Source organism: Salvelinus alpinus, chromosome 27 (genome assembly GCF_045679555.1).
Source record: "Salvelinus alpinus chromosome 27, SLU_Salpinus.1, whole genome shotgun sequence".
NCBI classification, from domain to species: Eukaryota; Metazoa; Chordata; class Actinopteri; order Salmoniformes; family Salmonidae; genus Salvelinus; species Salvelinus alpinus.
In genome coordinates, this window is record NC_092112.1 from 13130354 (window position 1) to 13147150 (window position 16797).

Here is a 16797-nt window from a genome sequence, read left to right on the forward strand (position 1 = left end):
CTGGCTGTTGACTATACTGTACCTGGCTGTTGACTATACTGTACCTGGCTGTTGACTATACTGTACCTGGCTGTTGACTAGAGGGTACCTGGCTGTTGACTGTAGGGAACCTGGCTGTTGACTATAGCGTACCTGGCTGTTGACTATAGCGTACCTGGCTGTTGACTATAGGTAACCTGGCTGTTGATTGTAGGGAACCTGGCTGTTGACTATACTGTACCTGGCTGTTGACTGTATGGAACCTGGCTGTTGACTGTATGGAACCTGGCTGTTGACTGTAGGGAACCTGGCTGTTGACTATAGTGTACCTGGCTGTTGACTGTATGGAACCTGGCTGTTGACTGTAGGGAACCTGGCTGTTGACTACAGGGAACCTGGCTGTTGACTGTAGGGAACCTTGCTGTTGACTACAGGGAACCTGGCTGTTGACTATAGTGTACCTGGCTGTTGACTGTAGGGAACCTGGCTGTTGACTGTAGGGAACCTGGCTGTTGACTACAGGGAACCTGGCTGTTGACTGTAGGGAACCTTGCTGTTGACTACAGGGAACCTGGCTGTTGACTACAGGGAACCTGGCTGTTGACTATAGTGTACCTGGCTGTTGACTGTAGGGAACCTGGCTGTTGACTGTAGGGAACCTGGCTGTTGACTATAGTTTACCTGGCTGTTGACTATAGTGTACCTGGCTGTTGACTATAGTGTACCTGGCTGTTGACTGTATGGAACCTGGCTGTTGACTATACTGTACCTGGCTGTTGACTGTATGGAACCTGGCTGTTGACTATACTGTACCTGGCTGTTGACTATAGTGTACCTGGCTGTTGACTGTATTGTACCTGGCTGTTGACTGTAATTTACCTGGCTGTTGACTGTAATTTACCTGGCTGTTGACTATAGTGTACCTGGCTGTTGACTATAGGGAACTAGGCTGTTGACTATAGTGTACCTGGCTGTTGACTATAGGGAACTAGGCTGTTGACTATAGTTTACATGGCTTTTGACTATAGTTTACCTGGCTGTTGACTATAGTTTACCTGGTTGTTGACTATAGTTTACCTGGTTGTTGACTATAGGGTACCTGGCTGTTGACTATAGTGTACCTGGTTGTTGACTATAGTTTACCTGCTCCAGGTGGAAGACTGCAGCAGAGATGCTCTGTACTCTGTCCACAGTTTGTTCTGGGTCTGTATGTTCCTCACTCTCCACCACCACATCCTTATACAGGTTCATCTGCCACTGCACTGCCAGGTCATCAGACTTCAAAAACACACACACAAACACAGACACACACACACACACAAACACACACACCCTCAGTGTCTCACACACTGGCAGTTGTTGAAGCACCAGGTGTTCAGTCCCAGCTAAATGGACTGTTGATTGATGCCAAATAGTAAATTGGCTGGCTACTCAAGCAAATTAAATATACCAGCAAAATCATTACCAGCAAAACGATAATCAGCAAAAACATTAAATGTTTGTGATCAGATTAAACAACTTGTTTAACACAAAAACATAATTGGTACATGCCATGTAACACAGACACAGCATTAAACATTAGACTCGTTATAATTTGTTAATTTATAAATGTGACACCACTTAAACATAAGCAGATCAGGTCATGTTTGTTTCTGCAGGGAGGAAAGGTTGGTTTACTGTCATTCAAACTACATGGGAAAAAATATATCTATTGACGTTACAAACGCTGCTGCATCTGCATGTCGTGGTCTGCTGAATACACGTGGAGGAGGAAATGCCGAGGTCACTACACACCACACTTCACTGGGGCACAGAGTAATGACCAGGAGATACAAAGGAACACATGGGCGTTCACTGGGGCACAGAGTAATGACCAGGAGATACAAAGGAACACATGGGTGTTCACTGGGGCACAGAGTAATGACCAGGAGATACAAAGGAACACATGGGTGTTCACTGGGGCACAGAGTAATGACCAGGAGATACAAAGGAACACATGGGTGTTCACTGGGGCACAGAGTAATGACCAGGACATACAAAGGAACACATGGGTGTTCACTGGGGCACAGAGTAATGACCAGGAGATACAAAGGAACACATGGGCGTTCACTGGGGCACAGAGTAATGACCAGGAGATACAAAGGAACACATGGGTGTTCACTGGGGCACAGAGTAATGACCAGGAGATACAAAGGAACACATGGGTGTTCACTGGGGCACAGAGTAATGACCAGGACATACAAAGGAACACATGGGTGTTCACTGGGGCACAGAGTAATGACCAGGAGATACAAAGGAACACATGGGTGTTCACTGGGGCACAGAGTAATGACCAGGAGATACAAAGGAACACATGGGCGTTCACTGGGGCACAGAGTAATGACCAGGACATACAAAGGAACACATGGGTGTTCACTGGGGCACAGAGTAATGACCAGGAGATACAAAGGAACACATGGGTGTTCACTGGGGCACAGAGTAATGACCAGGACATACAAAGGAACACATGGGTGTTCACTGGGGCACAGAGTAATGACCAGGAGATACAAAGGAACACATGGGTGTTCACTGGGGCACAGAGTAATGACCAGGACATACAAAGGAACACATGGGTGTTCACTGGGGCACAGAGTAATGACCAGGAGATACAAAGGAACACATGGGTGTTCACTGTGCACAACAGATCAGATACAAAGGAACACATGGGTGTTCACTGTGCACAACAACAGATCGTTTGACATTTCCCCCCCCCCCAGGATACCTTGTCCTGAAGATGGAGGTTCTCACGCAAGTGATCCTTCACCTCATCGTCGGTGTCTTTCTGTCGGAGGGAAACAGGATGGAGTGAGAAATGACAATCAGTGGCTGGGGATAAGCCTGGCTATCTGTGTATAAAGACGTAGTGTGATCACACATCAATACGCTACTTCACGATCATTGAAGACTTTAGGGATATGATAGTACCGTATCGCATCAGACTGGATCTTATCTTGGCCAATGAGATAAGCTCCTGGTCTCCAGGGTTAGAGGGATAATGTAGTATAACTCACCAGACTGTATCTTATCTTGGCCAGTGAGATAAGCTCCTGGTCTCCAGGGTTAGAGGGATAATGTAGTATAACTCACCAGACTGTATCTTATCTTGGCCAGTGAGATGAGTTCCTGGTCTCCTGGGGTGCACATGTTGAGTCCGATGGGCAGCATCTTCTTCAGTGCGGCTACGATCAGAGAGGTCTGGACAGAGTATAACTCTCCACGCCGCTTCTTGTGCTTCCTATCCTGGTCACCACCTGACTGTGGAGAGAGCGACAGGGAGAGAGAGAGAGAGACAGGGAGAGAGAGAGAGAGAGAGGGAGAGAGAGAGAGAGACAGGGAGAGGGAGAGAGAGACAGGGAGAGAGAGAGAGAGAGACAGGGAGAGAGAGAGAGAGGGAAAGAGAGAGACAGACAGGGAAAGAGAGAGACAGACAGACAGGGAGAGAGACAGGGAGAAAGAGATAGGGAGAGAGATAGACAGAGACATACAGGGGGAGAGAGCGACAGGGAGAGAGACATACAGGGGGAGAGAGCGACAGGGAGAGAGAGAGACAGGGGGATAGAGAGAGAGACAGACAGACAGGGAGAGAGAGAGAGACAGACAGACAGGGAGAGAGAGACAGGGCGAGAGAGACAGGGAGAGAGAGAGACAGGGAGAGAGAGACAGGGAGAGAGAGAACAGACAGACAGACAGACAGACAGACAGACAGACAGACAGACAGACAGACAGACAGACAGACAGAGACAGGGGGAGAGAGAGAGACAGAGAGCGAGACAGACAGGGAGAGAAAGAGAAAACTCTGGTAACTTTTCCAAAATGATCAGGTTTTCCAGACTCATGAGGCAATAAGCAGGAATATACAGAATCATCCAACCAGGATTTCTGGAAAGCCACAGGGAGAGAGCTTCTATGCCTTTCTTTACTCACTACTGGCTAAACAAACTCCTGCTATGCATGCCTTTCTTTACTCACTACTGGCTAAACAAACCCCTTCTATGCATACCTTTCTTTACTCACTACTGGCTAAACAAACTCCTGCTCCGTCCTTACCTTGGACATCTTGGTTTTACTTTCTCCAGTCAGGAAAGACAGGTTGTTGATTTCATTCTGAACTACAAAGTTCTGCTCTTCCCTTTTGAAGTTCTGTCGACGGGTCAGATGGTAAAGAAGGAAAGAAACAAGAAGATTTTTTAAATCTTCAAACAGGACTTGAAAATAATCTAAAATGAACTAACATCTGTAGTATTCTAAAGTGAAAAGTCTTACGTGTGATTTGCACCAGAGAATGAAGATCTCAGCCACCATGGTGAAGAGCTCATTGGACTGAGCATCAGGCCTCTTCAACCATCTGGATCTGGTGAGAGTTTGACAGACGTTTTCATGAGAAATGGTCAAAAGATGAGATGAGACCCATAGCTATAACCATCTGTTGTGTTATGTAGCCCAGATAACAGGATAAGCATTGGAGAAATCTGCAGGTACCAATCCCAAATAAGAAAGATTTGAACCATCTAATCTCACTATGATCTCCTGAAGTAAATAATTCCATAAAAGTATATGGTACTATCCTAAATGAATTCAGTCAACATTTAGACAAGGCCTGCAGATTTCCCAGAACCTAAACAACAGATGTGTGTGTTGGAAAGGTTGGCTGGGTTATACTACCTGTTGTTGTCTAGTAGCGGATGAGCATAAAACAGAGAAGGCTGGCTGGGTTATCCTACCTGTTGTTATTTACATAGCGGATGAGCATGAAACAGAGAAGGCTGGCTGGGTTATCTTACCTGTTGTTATTTACATAGCGGATGAGCATGAAACAGAAAAGGCTGGCTGGGTTATCCTACCTGTTGTTGTCCACGTAGCGGATGAGCATTGGGTAGAAGGCGTACAGGTCTCTACAGAGGACAGCAAACTCATCCAGGACGAGAAGCTCAGCTTCCTGAGTGTCTCCTTTAATGTCAGCCTTCAGCAGCTCCTCCTCTGCCACCACCTGGGGTTAGAACATAGTAATAACACCTTTATAACATAGTAATAACAGTTATAACACTTTTATAACATAGTAATAACAGTTATAACACCTTTATAACATAGTAATAACGCATTTATAACACATACGTTATAACACCTTTATCATAGTAAAAACAATTATAACACCTTTATTACATAGTAATAACAGTAATAACACCATTATAACGCCTTTATAACATAGTAATAACATTTAACACCCTTATCATTATAAAAACAGTTATACCACCTTTATAACATAGTAATAACAGTAATAACAGCTTAATAACATAATAATAACAGTAATAACACCTTTATAACATAACAGTTATAACACCTTTATCATAGTAAAACCAGTTATAACATGTTATAACACCTACAGTTATAACATAGTAATAACAATAACATAGCTTCCTGAGTGTCACGCCGAACAATGACATTGGAGTCAGGAAATCAGCACAAACAGATCTGGGATCCAAGTCAGTTGTGTGCTTGACCCTTGTGAATGACTCATAGAAAATGTAAAAGGAACAAATGGACAGCAGTTCAAAGAATATGTTTAAATTCCTCTCATCTCACCTTCACTGTCTTCTTCCTGAGTTTCTCTAGAGTGGGCAGGAAGTGACTCCTCAGTAGGTCCGCTGCAGCCTTGCAGATGATTGGCTGAGAGTAGACTGCAACGACACAGGAGAAACCAAATCGGATTTTCGTCTCACTGAGGAGTTGTTACACTAGACCTCCAAGAAGTGTAATTATCCTTTCATAAAATGAGTTGTGGCTGGCAATGCTACACAGCACTTAGGATTTACCACTCATCATATTGCCCACCGAACTTGGCCAACTAGGTTCAAACGTGGGTATCCTGTGTGCCATGAGACTGTATTAGCCCGCTCAAGCTCAAGCCTAGGCATTGACTCAGGGAGCTAACACAAGTCTTCAGGTCTAAGGCAACGTTCCTCAACACACGAGTGTGGTTCACCAAACCTCCTCTGTTAAAACGTTAGCCCTGAGGTAATAATAAGCCAGTGTCCCACCTGCGATCCTCTTCATCCAGGGAGCGTCGTCGATGCCCAGGTTGCTGTTGAGGATCTTGAGGATGTTCCCCAGGATGATGCTGAGGTGGTTGGAGCACACGGTGGTGCAGCAGGCTGTGTGTGGAGCTGAGTTCTCTGTTCCTTTCTCCCACCAGTAGGACAGGTATGTACACAACATGGGCAGGATCACCTCAATCACCTGGTGGGGAATGGGGATGGGACAACACCATATTAAGTAATAATCACAATATTACGATTATCAGGGTATTCAGCAATATCACGATCATTGGGATATTAAGTTATACCACGATAATCACAGTATTATAAAAATGAATGCCGCCATGTTTCAGTTGATCAAGGCTCTAGCCGAGGGCTTCCCAAACATTTTCACTCCAGCATTGGGGAACATCCTGCACCCCCCCCCCCCCCCCCTTCTCTCGCACAACAAATATTTATATGGGGACAAGCAGTGTTCATGACACAAACTGACACAAACCCTCTCTTGATGGTAAAGACAACATTTTGCAGGTTTCAAGCTTATTTCCTGAAATTCTATACATTTTGTCATGAGGGAGAGAAAATGTTGCCGTTTTAAAGCAAATGTTCTTGCAATTTCTATACATTTTGCCATGAGGGAGAGAATTCTATACATTTTGCCATGAGGGAGAGAATTCTATACATTTTGCCATGAGGGAGAGAATTCTATACATTTTGCCATGTCTAATGTGTATTCATGTGATATTTGAGTGTCTTGAACATTACTAGAAAATATATTGGCTAAAAAAACCTAGCTAACAGATATAGCGATAACAGATATAGAGATAACAGATATAGCGATAACAGATATAGCGATAACAGATATAGAGATAACAGATATAGAGATGACAGATATAGAGATAACAGATATAGCGATAACAGATATAGCGATAACAGATATAGCGATAACAGATATAGAGATAACAGATATAGCGATAACAGATATAGAGATAACAGATATAGAGATAACAGATATAGAGATGACAGATATAGAGATGACAGATATAGAGATAACAGATATAGAGATAACAGATATAGCGATAACAGATATAGAGATGACAGATATAGAGATAACAGATATAGCGATAACAGATATAGAGATAACAGATATAGCGATAACAGATATAGAGATAACAGATATAGCGATAACAGATATAGAGATAACAGATATAGCGATAACAGATATAGAGATGACAGATATAGAGATAACAGATATAGAGATAACAGATATAGTGATAACAGATATAGAGATGACAGATATAGAGATAACAGATATAGAGATAACAGATATAGAGATAACAGATATAGAGATAACAGATATAGAGATGACAGATATAGAGATAACAGATATAGTGATAACAGATATAGCGATAACAGCATGTACATTGCAGTCCAAGCCCTCCTGACCTGTGGCATCTCTGTGTAGCGAGCTCCAGACTCTGAGATGTCGTTGATGTCCTTCAGCAGGCGATCCAGACGAGGCATCTCTGAACACATCTCCTCCACAGAGTCAGGCATACTCAAGACTGTACAGAAAACGGCACGGTCATTTTTAAAATTGTCGTATCTTTATTTAACTAGGCAAGTCAGTTAAGAATAAATTCTTATTTACAAAGACGGCCTACACCGGCCAAACACGGACGACGCTGGGCCAATTGTGCGCCGTCATATGGGACTCCCAATCACAGCTGGTTGTGATACAGCCTGGATCACCATCATACACCGTTAATATACAGTACATAGGACTGGTTTCCCAGACATTGACTAAACCTGGTCCAAGACTAAAATGCATGGTCCAAAACTAGGCTTAACTGTGTCCAGGACAACGGCCCTTACAGTAGAACTAAGGATGTAGTGGAGATCAATGCAAGAGGATCTAGGTTGTTAACAGGCATAGATTGGTCCTGATAAATTGGTAGTGTTCTGATTCAGTATTGCGACTGCAGAGTAGTGACTTACTGGCCCTCTCTCGCGGTGTCTTGGTGTTGAAGACAGACAGGGGGTTGTGAGCATTGAGATCAGGCTCCAGGAAAGCTACAGGCATGGCTCCTACCAGGGTGGCCAGACACTCCCCTAGGGCTGGTAGGTGCCTGGAGGGAACACACAGAGACATTAACACACACACAGACATTAACACACACACAGACATTAACACACACACAGAGAGGCATTAATACACACAGAGGCATTAATACACACAGAGACATTAACACACACAGAGACATTAATACACACAGAGGCATTAATACACACAGACATTAGCACACACACAAAGACATTAACACACACACAGAGACATTAATACACACAGAGGCATTAATACACACAGAGACATTAACACACACACAGAGACATTAATACACACACAGAGACATTAATACACACACAGACATTAACACACACACAGAGACATTAACACACACAGAGACATTAACACACACAGAGACATTAACACACACACACAGAGACATTAACACACACACACACATTATTACACACCAAAATACATTAGTACACACTGTCCATCCACATTTACAGTAGATGTGTACATTGCTGCGTCACTCTGAAGGACAGAGGAGACTCAGCAACACAGAGGACAATGGAATTTATTTATTGCTAAAAGTAGAACCAACACGTTTCGTCTTTCAGTCTTTTTCCCCCTTACAGCACTCAAACGAAACATAGAATACATCAAAGATTACAGACATTGTGATTTTTCCAGTCTGTGTTGGATGGAGTTTTTCTCCTCCAATAAATCCAGAGAGATTTGATCACCGCCATCCTCTCGCCTGCAGTACCTGATGTGGTGAGGCCTCATACCTCTCTATAAAGATGTGTTTCCCTGTGCCCAGCGAGTAGAGACAGGTCACGATGCGATAGCACGACAGCTGGACATCATCCACTGGAAACCACAACACACACAGGGCAGATTTCCAGGCCGAGCTTCAGTCAATTTAACACTCTCTTTTTTTCAGAGAAGGCCACGATGGGCATCTTGTTCAATCTGACTGCCACTGAGTGATCCTGTGATGCACAAGGGCAGGGGAGTTTTCAAACCTCTCCTCGGGGAGCCCCAGATGTTTCACCATTTTTTGTTGTAGCCCTGAATCAATGAATCAAGGGCTGGATAATTAGTTGACAAGTTGAATCAGTTGTACTTGCTCTGGAATAGTTTAAATACATGGAACAGCTGGGGCTCCCAGAGAAGAGGTTTGAAAACCATTGCACTAGTGGACAAGCACATGATGCTACCAGTGTAAATTAATTAAAATAACATCAACTCACCCAGCAGGTAGACTCCAAAGTTGTGCATGGTGACGTGTTCGAACAGGGCTGTGAGGATGGGCAGCAGAGCGGTGGTGGCGTAGGTGATGTTCTGGGTCAAGCCCTTCATCTGGCTCCGGGACTGGCTGAACTTCCCCAGCTTCAGCATCTCCAGGGTCTTCTCTAGGTCCTCCGCTGCGTTCTCAAATAACGTCCTGACCCCAGCCTTTACCATCTCTGAGCCTGACTTCATCACTGTCCTGGGAGGGGAGGAAGAGGACAGAAGGAGTGGTGTAAGAACGGCAGAACAGAAGGAGTGGTGTAAGAACGGCAGAACAGAAGGAGTGGTGTAAGAACGACAGAACAGAAGGAGAGGTGTAAGAACGACAGAACAGAAGGAGAGGTGTAAGAACGACAGAACAGAAGAGAGGTGTAAGAACGACAGAACAGAAGGAGAGGTGTAAGAACCACAGAACAGAGGGAGAACGACAGAACAGAAGGAGAGGTGTAACAGATTCTCCTATAATGAAAAAGCAACCTCTGTACCTAAACCAGTTTCAGTATTTAATGGCTGAGCTTTTGGTCAGTAATGACCTTCATAAGATATTGTCCTCACACAGGGGAGCCATTTTATTAATGGATTCCTACAGCAGCCATGCATGGATGGATTTACATGGATACACGAGCAACACTGTGTTTACATGGATCCACGAGCAACACTGTGTTTACATGGATACACGAGCAACACTGTGTTTACATGGATACACGAGCAACACTGTGTTTACATGGATACACGAGCAACACTGTGTTTACATGGATACACGAGCAACACTGTGTTTACATGGATACACGAGCAACACTGTGTTTACATGGATCCACGAGCAACACTGTGTTTACATGGATCCACGAGCAACACTGTGTTTACATGGATCCACGAGCAACACTGTGTTTACATGGATACACGAGCAACACTGTGTTTACATGGATACACGAGCAACACTGTGTTTACATGGATCCACGAGCAACACTGTGTTTACATGGATCCACGAGCAACACTGTGTTTACATGGATACACGAGCAACACTGTGTTTACATGGATACACGAGCAACACTGTGTTTACATGGATACACGAGCAACACTGTGTTTACATGAGTGCAAAGTGTGCACTTTCTTATATCCAGAATAATGATGAAGAGAAATTGCTAAAGTCTTTATTTACATTAACGTCGTAAGCATTCTCTTAACCTTTATTATTTATTGTATTTCATTTAAAGGGGCAATCAGAAGTAGATACAATAACAAAGCATCGTCCCTGCCCCTGTTTAGATAAACAACGAAGGGATGGGGCTGGAGAATTGTAACCACTCTCAAATGAATAGACCACGCTGATTATCCATGATTTCAAAATGATAGTTTTAACCATGTTTTGAAGCTACATAGGTTTGTTACATTAACGTCGTAAGCATTCTCTTAACCTTTATTATTTATTTTATTTCATTTCAAGGGGCAAAGAAAGGATTTGAAATTGAGATGAAAAAACAGCTGTATTGGAAGACAGAGGTTTGTTCTACAGGCTCTATAAAAGGCTCTTACCTTGTATCCAGGGAATGAGCCAGGATGTGTAGACAGCTCACCATAATAGCCGAGTCGCTCCCTAAGAGAACACATTGTCATTGATATGGAAATCACTGAGCAAAGAGTACAAGCAGCGCTGACCGAGTATAAATCAGAGCACTGTGGCACACTACTGAAGGCCTGGCACAGTGGTAAAGGCCTGTTACACTGGTAAAGGCCTGGCACACTGGTAAAGGCCTGTCACACTGGTAAAGGCCTGGCACAGTGGTAAAGGCCTGGCACACTGGTAAAGGCCTGGCACACTGGTAAAGGCCTGGCACAGTGGTAAAGGCCTGTTACACTGGTAAAGGCCTGTCACACTGGTAAAGGCCTGGCACAGTGGTAAAGGCCTGGCACACTGGTAAAGGCCTGGCACAGTGGTAAAGGCCTGACACACTGGTGAAGGCCTGGCACACTGGTAAAGGCCTGGCACATTGGTAAAGGCCTGTCACACTGGTAAAGGCCTGGCACACTGGTAAAGGCCTGGCACACTGGTAAAGGCCTGGCACAGTGGTAAAGGCCTGTCACACTGGTAAAGGCCTGGCACACTGGTAAAGGCCTGGCACACTGGTAAAGGCCTGGCACACTGGTAAAGGCCTGTCACACTGGTAAAGGCCTGGCACAGTGGTAAAGGCCTGTCACACTGGTAAAGGCCTGGCACACTGGTAAAGGCCTGGCACACTGGTAAAGGCCTGTCACACTGGTAAAGGCCTGGCACACTGGTAAAGGCCTGGCACACTGGTAAAGGCCTGGCACACTGGTAAAGGCCTGGCACACTGGTAAAGGCCTGGCACACTGGTAAAGGCCTGGCACACTGGTAAAGGCCTGGCACACTGGTAAAGGCCTGTCACACTGGTAAAGGCCTGGCACACTGGTAAAGGCCTGGCACACTGGTAAAGGCCTGGCACACTGGTAAAGGCCTGGCACACTGGTAAAGGCCTGGCACACAGGTAAAGAAAGGCCTGGCACACTGGTAAAGGCCTGTCACAATGGTAAAGGCCTGTCACACTGGTAAAGGCCTGTCACACTGGTAAAGGCCTGGCACACTGGTAAAGGCCTGGCACACTGGTAAAGGCCTGGCACACTGGTAAAGGCCTGGCACACTGGTAAAGGCCTGGCACACAGGTAAAGAAAGGCCTGGCACACTGGTAAAGGCCTGTCACACTGGTAAAGGCCTGGCACACAGGTAAAGACATTGACAGACAGGTAAAGAAAGGCCTGTCACACAGGTACAGGCCTGTCACACAGGTAAAGAAAGGCCTGACACACTGGTAAAGGCCTGGCACACAGGTAAAGACATTGACAGACAGGTAAGGGAATGACCAAGGTGGTCCTTACCAAAGAGGGAAATCCTGTGTCTGACAAGAGCTGCCATCTTACAGAATAGGCTGGAAAATAAAGGAGAGCAATGGGAATGAAACAACCAGAGAAAGAAAGGAGAGAAGAACCAAGCAGGAAAACAAGAAAATAGCTCACAAGTTGTTCATGTTGATTGTAAGCGCCCAGTCTGAAATCAACCCGTAACTACCTTCCCTAGACACAAGGCTAGGTGAACTTTCCTCCATATTGCTTACATCTCTATCTGAACCTCACAGGTCTATCGAAAGGTCTCTGACTAGACAAACCCACATTAGAAGACTGTGGCTGGGGATTCTGTGTTGATTTCAGACTGGCAACATTGTCATTCACCAGTGTGTCCAGTCCCACTTACAGGTACCTTACCTGGTGATCATCTCCTTCTCCTTGTTAGAGGCGTAGCCACTGCTGCTCAGGTTCTTACTGGGCGAGGACAGGAAGTACATGCTATGGTTCTTAAAGTACATGTCTATGAGAGGCAGCAGCACCTGTAGGGCAGGTTGGGAGGAGAAGGGGTGGATCAAGGCAGAACTTAGAAAAGCCTATTCCACAGTGTCTACAATTAATTTCCTGTCTATTGTTGAAAGACCCATACCTTGGCAAAGAATTTGATTTCCTGATCGTGAGGTGATTTGTCTGTCTTTCCACTGGTGGCCATGGCCTCTGGGAAGAAAAAAAAAAACACGTTCAAATATGTATAAAACTTAAACTAGACACTAACTTGACTAAATTACATTCACATTAATTGTCAATTCCATATTTCAAAGCATATGAATGAATTCAATGTCTGAGTGGACTCACCCAGGTGAGCAATGAACTCCTGAGCTGAGTCCACATACTTCAGAATCCTCTTGAGGAACGTGTAGGCAAACCTCTTCTCCATGGACGACGAGTCCTGCTCCATGTCCTTCAGGTCTCTGCAGAACATCAATAACAAACAATAGTACTTTATTGATCCCCAAAGGGGACATTTGTTTGCAGCAGTTAAATATATATATATAAATAAGTGTCATGAAAGCCTGTTTTAGTCAGCTGATTACTGTTTTAGTCAGCTGGTTACTGTTTTAGTCAGCTGGTTACTGTTTTAGTCAGCTGGTTACTGTTTTAGTCAGCTGATTACTGTTTTAGTCAGCTGGTTAGTGTTTTAGTCAGCTGGTTACTGTTTTAGTCAGCTGGTTACTGTTTTAGTCAGCTGGTTACTGTTTTAGTCAGCTGGTTACTGTTTTAGTCAGCTGATTACTGTTTTAGTCAGCTGGTTACTGTTTTAGTCAGCTGGTTACTGTTTTAGTCAGCTGGTTACTGTTTTAGTCAGCTGGTTACTGTTTTAGTCAGCTGGTTACTGTTTTAGTCAGCTGGTTAGTGTTTTAGTCAGCTGGTTAGTGTTTTAGTCAGCTGGTTAGTGTTTTAGTCAGCTGGTTACTGTTTTAGTCTGCTGGTTACTGTTTTAGTCAGCTGGTTAGTGTTTTAGTCAGCTGGTTAGTGTTTTAGTCAGCTGGTTAGTGTTTTAGTCAGCTGGTTAGTGTTTTAGTCAGCTGGTTACTGTTTTAGTCTGCTGGTTACTGTTTTAGTCAGCTGGTTAGTGTTTTAGTCAGCTGGTTAGTGTTTTAGTCAGCTGGTTAGTGTTTTAGTCAGCTGGTTACTGTTTTAGTCAGCTGGTTAGTGTTTTAGTCAGCTGGTTAGTGTTTTAGTCAGCTGGTTAGTGTTTTAGTCTGCTGGTTACTGTTTTAGTCAGCTGGTTAGTGTTTTAGTCAGCTGGTTAGTGTTTTAGTCAGCTGGTTAGTGTTTTAGTCAGCTGGTTACTGTTTTAGTCAGCTGGTTAGTGTTTTAGTCAGCTGATTAGTGTTTTAGTCTGCTGGTTACTGTTTTAGTCAGCTGGTTAGTGTTTTAGTCAGCTGGTTACTGTTTTCTTGATACTCTGATTTGTTAGAGACGATCCAATCTCTGACGAGTTTTGTTTTGTACAACACTCCTCATGCCCCTCGTCACCACAAACAACTTCAATGATGGCCGTCTCAGACTGAAGTGTGTAGCCAACGACAGAGCAGCTGAAGAACTTAGTGTGAGTCGTCAGGATAAAAGGTGGTATCTCTTCCATTTCAAGACATTCAGTTGCCCACTGAACGTGACTTTGACAGAATGTAAGAAACTGTGATTGGCAGATTGCAAGCAATCAGTTAATCTATCAAATCCTCGGTGGTAACAGACAGGTGCAGTAAACAGGTGAGGTAGTTAGGGGGAGTCTCTGACCTGGTGATGATATATCCATTGATCTGCAGGAACTTAAAGAGATCCTGGGCCTTCTCCCTGTCTCTGTACTTCTCCTTGGCTGTCAGGGTGTCATAGGGCACCAGCAACGGGTGGCTCCCTCCTCCTGAGACAGACAGCACACATCAAACAGTGGCAACGCGTTCACAAACGTACAGTCAAGTCTTGCACACACTTGAACGTACACTTAGCATGCTGTAATCCTGGGTGGTTACTGTGGGGTGTGTTTGTAAAGTCACTCTGGCCATCTACTCTGATTTCTCGTCTGTGCCAGAGAGCAGAATACCCGAGGAATTTACGACTGCGCAATACCCATTGAATATGACCGGTGTCAGTAAACGTCAGGAAGAAAATAAACGCAATTCAGTTGTTTCCAGCAGCACAGTTAGTCACCAACACTCTGGATAACATGAAAACAGCCTGACCAGCTCTGCTAGGGAGAGTAAAATGGTCAGAGTGAGGTGTCCACACTCCTCGGCCACAGCGTCCAGTGTGCAATCTGAACGCTCCAAGAGAGAGCGAAATACTCCGAATTTACAAACGTACAAATTCACTCTGGCACTCCAGAGTTCAATTACAAACACACCATGTATCTCATTGGGTGATTACAAGGGATGACTGGCCCTGTGATTGGACTACATACCTTTACTGTTCAGCTCAGCTTTCTTCTTCTTGGCCCAGATGCTGTGGTAGTTCTCTGCTACGACCTCCACCATCCCCTACAGGGGGAACACACACACACACACGGAGAACAATCACTTGAATGTGTTATGGTGTACAACAGACCTGGGTTCCAATACTATTTGAAATCTTTCAAATACTTTTGAGTGTTTTCTTTTAGCCGTCCTTAGAGTGGCATGCGGGGTGGGGTCTGTACTTTTGGGACTATGCTATTTGTCCGATTGAAAAAGGTCACCTTAAACAAAGCGCAACAAATTCCAATAGCATGTGAACCCATGTCTGATCCACAGTACAGAGCAACAACCATGCCTCACAGCACACTGTACCTGCTTAGCAACATGACATCAGATATGATGTCATATTACATTATATAGTATCAGGATTTGATAGAAGGTAAAACATTCTGGAGGACATTGTTCAATAACAATAACATAACAACATAGCAATTGTTCCATGGCAACAACCTGCAACTCTCTGGATAGAGTAATATTGTTCAGATCCAATGGTGGTTCCGGGAGGAATTCGTTATCGTTGTCCTGTTAACATTAAAAGATAATACAATGAATAAATAACGACAGAAATGGGTGATCTGACGTATCGACGTGGGTGACGTTAGCCATTCAAAAAAATGAAAACACACACACACTACCTGAGTGGACTCGGAGATCTTGCTTTGTTTCTCGATGAACATGGCCTCTCCCTCTTTGGTCCTCTCCATGTTCCAGCCCATAGCCAGCATACTCTTTAGAGACTCCTTCACTGGCCAGCGGTACGTCTCCCTCTCCTACACAGGGAGGACACAGGCACACATACTGTGTAAATGACCCTTTCAAATATTTCTGTCACAATTTCTGTCATGTGACAGATCGTTAGCTAGCGAGCGCAAATAAATGTGGCTCTGGATTCCGAGGTTAGTGTTATAGTATCAACAGTAACTTCTCACTGAGTGACAGATTAGTGTTATAGTATCAACAGTACCTTCTCACTGAGTGACAGATTAGGGGTCTAATATCAACAGTACCTTCTCACTGAGTGACAGATTAGTGTTATAGTATCAACAGTACCTTCACACTGAGTGACAGATTAGGGGTCTAGTATCAACAGTACCTTCTCACTGAGTGACAGATTAGTGTTATAGTATCAACAGTACCTTCTCACTGAGTGACAGATTAGGGGTCTAATATCAACAGTACCTTCTCACTGAGTGACAGATTAGTGTTATAGTATCAACAGTACCTTCACACTGAGTGACAGATTAGGGGTCTAATATCAACAGTACCTTCTCACTGAGTGACAGATTAGTGTTATAGTATCAACAGTACCTTCACACTGAGTGACAGATTAGGGGTCTAATATCAACAGTACCTTCTCACTGAGTGACAGATTAGGGGTCTAATATCAACAGTACCTTCTCACTGAGTGACAGATTAGGGGTCTAATATCAACAGTACCTTCTCACTGAGTGACAGATTAGTGTTATAGTATCAACAGTACCTTCACACTGAGTGACAGATTAGGGGTCTAGTA

The 16797-nt window shown here is 44.3% G+C and overlaps 1 protein-coding gene across 7 annotated transcripts in view; it reads right to left on the bottom strand.

The window, feature by feature from the left end:
- LOC139555982 (ryanodine receptor 3-like) overlaps positions 1-16797 on the bottom strand; it is a 218236-nt gene that overhangs the window by 34407 nt on the left and 167032 nt on the right. For 6 of the 7 annotated variants that reach the window (XR_011671046.1, XM_071369416.1, XM_071369421.1 and 3 more), the window contains 21 exons: positions 15920-16054; positions 15735-15806; positions 15233-15308; positions 14572-14695; positions 13126-13241; positions 12920-12987; positions 12691-12812; positions 12307-12356; positions 10948-11008; positions 9375-9613; positions 8910-8991; positions 8049-8179; positions 7497-7615; positions 6054-6252; positions 5599-5693; positions 4860-5005; positions 4282-4369; positions 4066-4158; positions 3106-3273; positions 2741-2800; positions 1123-1257 (listed from right to left, as the gene is read on the bottom strand). Coding sequence is in view for 6 of the 7 variants with exons in the window: in XM_071369416.1 (XP_071225517.1) it covers positions 1123-1257; positions 2741-2800; positions 3106-3273; positions 4066-4158; positions 4282-4369; positions 4860-5005; positions 5599-5693; positions 6054-6252; positions 7497-7615; positions 8049-8179; positions 8910-8991; positions 9375-9613; positions 10948-11008; positions 12307-12356; positions 12691-12812; positions 12920-12987; positions 13126-13241; positions 14572-14695; positions 15233-15308; positions 15735-15806; positions 15920-16054 (2379 nt within the window). In the remaining variant the exon portion in view is untranslated. The remainder of the gene's footprint in view (positions 1-1122; positions 1258-2740; positions 2801-3105; positions 3274-4065; positions 4159-4281; positions 4370-4859; positions 5006-5598; positions 5694-6053; positions 6253-7496; positions 7616-8048; positions 8180-8909; positions 8992-9374; positions 9614-10947; positions 11009-12306; positions 12357-12690; positions 12813-12919; positions 12988-13125; positions 13242-14571; positions 14696-15232; positions 15309-15734; positions 15807-15919; positions 16055-16797) is intronic. The other variant, XM_071369419.1, reaches the window with a different exon arrangement.